This window comes from Phocoena phocoena, chromosome X, assembly GCF_963924675.1.
Source record: "Phocoena phocoena chromosome X, mPhoPho1.1, whole genome shotgun sequence".
Lineage (NCBI taxonomy): Eukaryota > Metazoa > Chordata > Mammalia > Artiodactyla > Phocoenidae > Phocoena > Phocoena phocoena.
In genome coordinates, this window is record NC_089240.1 from 117,816,125 (window position 1) to 117,819,733 (window position 3,609).

Here is a 3,609-nt window from a genome sequence, read left to right on the forward strand (position 1 = left end):
GCCGTTGGGGGGCCGTAGGAGCGGACCGCAGGGCCGGAAGGGGGCAGTGAGGCGGCGCCCGCGGCTGCGGAGTTATCGCCGCGCCGTAGCCGGGGGCCGGGCCGGGCCGGGCCGGGCGGGGCGGGGCGGGGCGGGGCGGGGCGTGCACCAGGGCCGCGGGCGGCGCGCGCCGGAACAGTTGGCCTCCGAGCCCCGCCGCCCGCTCTCCCGCCCGCCGGCGCACGCGGAGGAGGTGGCCGTGGCTGAGGCTGCTGAGGCGCCGGCGGCGGCTGCAGAAGGAGGAGGGGAGCTCGGAGCAGGAGGTGAGGTGGAGGTGGAGGAGCAAGAGTAGGCGGAGGAGGAGGCGGCTGTAGCGGAGAGGAGCGGCCAGAAGAAGGAGGATGGAGGAGCAGCCGAAGGAGGGCGAGGCCGAGGGCGAGGAGCACTGGTTCTCTAAGTGGGAGCGCCAGTGCCTGGCCGAGGCTGAGCAGGAAGAGGAGTTGCACCCCGATATGCAGGAGGAGGCGACCCCTGAGGCGGCGGGGCTCAAGAGCGAGAAGCAGAAGCTGTGGCACCTCTTCCAGAACTCAGCTACCGCTGTGGCCCAGCTCTACAAGGATACGGGGTGCCAACAGCCAGGACTCTCCTTGTGGGACCCCTTCCAGAGTGCGGCCATGGCTGTGACCAGCCTCTACAAAGAGAGCGGGGATGCCCACCAACGAAGTTTTGACCTGGGCGTCCAGGTTGGCAACCATCGTCGCGTCAAAGATGTGCTGGAATGGGTGAAAAAGGGCCGGAGCACCATTCTTCGAGAAGATCTGATTAGCTTCCTGTGTGGCAAGGTGCCCCCCGCGACTCCGCCGCCGCGCACCCCGAGGACGCCCCCGAAGCCACCCGCCGGGGCCCCCAGCCAGGCCGCGGCCACCGAATCCGGCTCGTCGGTGGACGTCGACCTGCAGCCGTTCCACGAGGCCATCGCCCTGCACGGCCTCAGCGGTGCCATGGCCAGCATCAGCGTGCAATCTGGAGCGCCCGGCTCCCCGCCTCAAGGCAGCGGTGTGGCCGGCGACGGCCACCGAAGAAGTAGCTTCCTCGAGGACGACTCGAACCCCATCGACTCCGAAGAAGTGGCCCTCCACCTGGACAGTGGGGGGACCCGCAAGCGCACCTCGGCCCAGTGTGGTGATGGCGACACAGACTCCCCAACCCACAAGCGCAACCGAATGATCTAAACTGATCTAAACCACCTCGTGGGTCGCCAGCCACCATATTGCTCGGCCATCAACTTGCTCGTCAAAAGGGTTCTTGAGACTGTCTCTTCCTTCTCTAAGTTAAACAAAGAGTTCTATCAGTTTGCCACAAAGAAACTTTAAAAGTATACCAGGACAGGCATCGTTATGACTCTGACTTTCCCAAAAATATAATACTAGCAGAGAACAAGTATAATGTAGTAGTTAGCAAGACCGTTTAATGCAGAAGTATCCGGTCAAGCGGGAGCTCGGTTTATCTTGTTCACAGTTATATTTCTTAGCATCTGGCTCAGTTGCTGGTGCTTAATAAATGTTTGTTGACTGAATAAATGTGACCTTATTTAAAAGTCTTGAAGGGGAAGGACTAACAGGTGTTTGCTTGGTTATAGGATACTTTTATCCTTTATTGTTTGGTTGGTTGTTTGCTTTAACCGTTTTTGTTTTGTTTTGTTTGCCAGTTCAATTACATGTTATCAAAATGAAAAACTTGATATTTTTGTGAAATCTGGAGTTTTCCATTTTTGCTCCACTGTACCATGCACCTAAGTTCTAGAAAGAAACTGCAAGGTGTACATATTAGCCTGTGAGTTTTCTTTTTTAAAATAGTCATTTTGGTGATTATGTGATGGGGTAAAGTGCTATGATGGTTGGGCAGGTAATACTTGCTATTGATTCAATTTAATGCTCTTTTTAGGAATATTAAGCCAACAATTGAGAGCCTGAGATCAAAGATGGCATTCCTGGTGGTGGTCCTTTTTCTTAGGGATATAAAAAGTTCCTTTTTCTGAAGTTAAATCTTTTTGGTGATTTCTGTTTTGAAGTGGAAGCCGAAGTAGAATGAATTCTGGGTCTTACTTAAGGGTATAGCATGATATAATTAAAAGAGCATGAGCTTTGATATTAAAAGGATCAACAGTAGCCCCACAGATTCACTGCATGATTTTGGGCAAATCACTTAATGTCTATTGACCTCAGTTTTCCATCTGTAAAATGGAACTATGTGTCTCCTGAGGTCGTTGTGAGGGTAAGATGAAGTCCATATTTCAAGTACCTAGCACAATGCTTGGCACCTAAAGCATTAATGTTCTCCCCTCTCAATAAATGAAAATCAGTAAAACATTAAAATCCACCACATTTTAGAAAAAGCAGAAAAATAGATCAACTTAATCAGTAGAATCTCTGGGTTTGAGTTGGAAACTATTGTTATATAGTTGAAACTTGCCTAAATATCCCAGATCTTGTATTAATTATAAGTGTGTTTAGCTCATGAGTTCTCAGGATCATCCCTCTGGATGTTAGGGCAGACTTGTAGTTCCTAAAATTGCCTGAGGGATGCACCTTGCAGCTGGAGTAGTGAAAGATCTACCTCCTCTGGCCTGAAAGAGTATGAGAAGCCGGGTAAGGACAGGAAGGGTGTGGAAGTGCAAGTCCTAGGGACACCTAAAAGGCAAAAGTGCTTCTGGATAGGGGTGAGGTGGAGTAGAGGTGATGAAAGGGGTAGACTGGGTGGGGTGGGGGGTGGAGGGGGTGGAAGTGAGGTTATGGAAGGGATGGGGGGAAGTTAGAACGTGCAAATCTCCCCAGGCTCTCCCTAAACCAGTGCATAAAATAGCAATAGTATAAATAGATGAGTAATACCTTGCCCTTAGGTTCACATCAAAGAGTTGTTTCTGTTTTTATTGGTGTGACCTTTGCAATAGATTTGTAATTGAATAAGTGCATTGAAATAATACAACAAAGTGAATTCCCTAATAGAATAAAAACTTGCTATTGAGACACTCCACAAGTACATACTGAGGCACCATGCTAGGCCCCAAGAAGGGATGTTAAAAAAACAAAAACAATCCTTATGCTCACAGAGCACATCCTGGCTTGGAAGATAAATTAATGTAGTCCAGAAAGCACTTCTGATAGTATGCAAAGCACCGAAAGGCTATGCAGAGGAATTCAGAGGCCAGAGGCCTTCCTTACCAAGAGGGTCACAGCTTCTGGAGGAGGTGGCATTTGAACTGGTGCCCAGAAAAATAGGAAGGGAGGGCACAGGGGATACTAGCAGGGGAAAGATATCTAACAAAGTTTGAGAAGGAGGAAAACAGTAAACTGGGTTCAGGGGGTCACAGGTGCTGGGTAGGGGGAGGCAGGGGAGGTAGGGGCCAAAGTACAGGGGGTCTCAAATGCCCGGCTCAGTACTTTAGATTCTGTCCTGGGGCAGGGGGGTGACACCACCCAATCTGTGCTGTAGGAAAATTGGTCTGGCAGGATGCCTGGTTGTCCAGCGCTGACACACTGGAGCAGGGGATAACCAGGGTATCCCTGTTGGACGCTCTTTACTGGGGATGTTGCCATTTGGTTAACCAGGATTGTGGCGATATTTAACTTG

At 51.0% G+C, this 3,609-nt stretch overlaps 1 protein-coding gene across 1 annotated transcript; it reads left to right on the forward strand.

Annotated features, from left to right (window-relative positions):
- Window positions 1-380: 380 nt before the first annotated feature.
- Window positions 381-1,733, forward strand: HAPSTR2 (HUWE1 associated protein modifying stress responses 2). The gene has a single exon (XM_065901339.1). The coding sequence runs from the start codon at window positions 381-383 to the stop codon at window positions 1,209-1,211; it is 831 nt and encodes a 276-aa protein (XP_065757411.1). The 3' UTR covers window positions 1,212-1,733.
- Window positions 1,734-3,609: the final 1,876 nt, after the last annotated feature.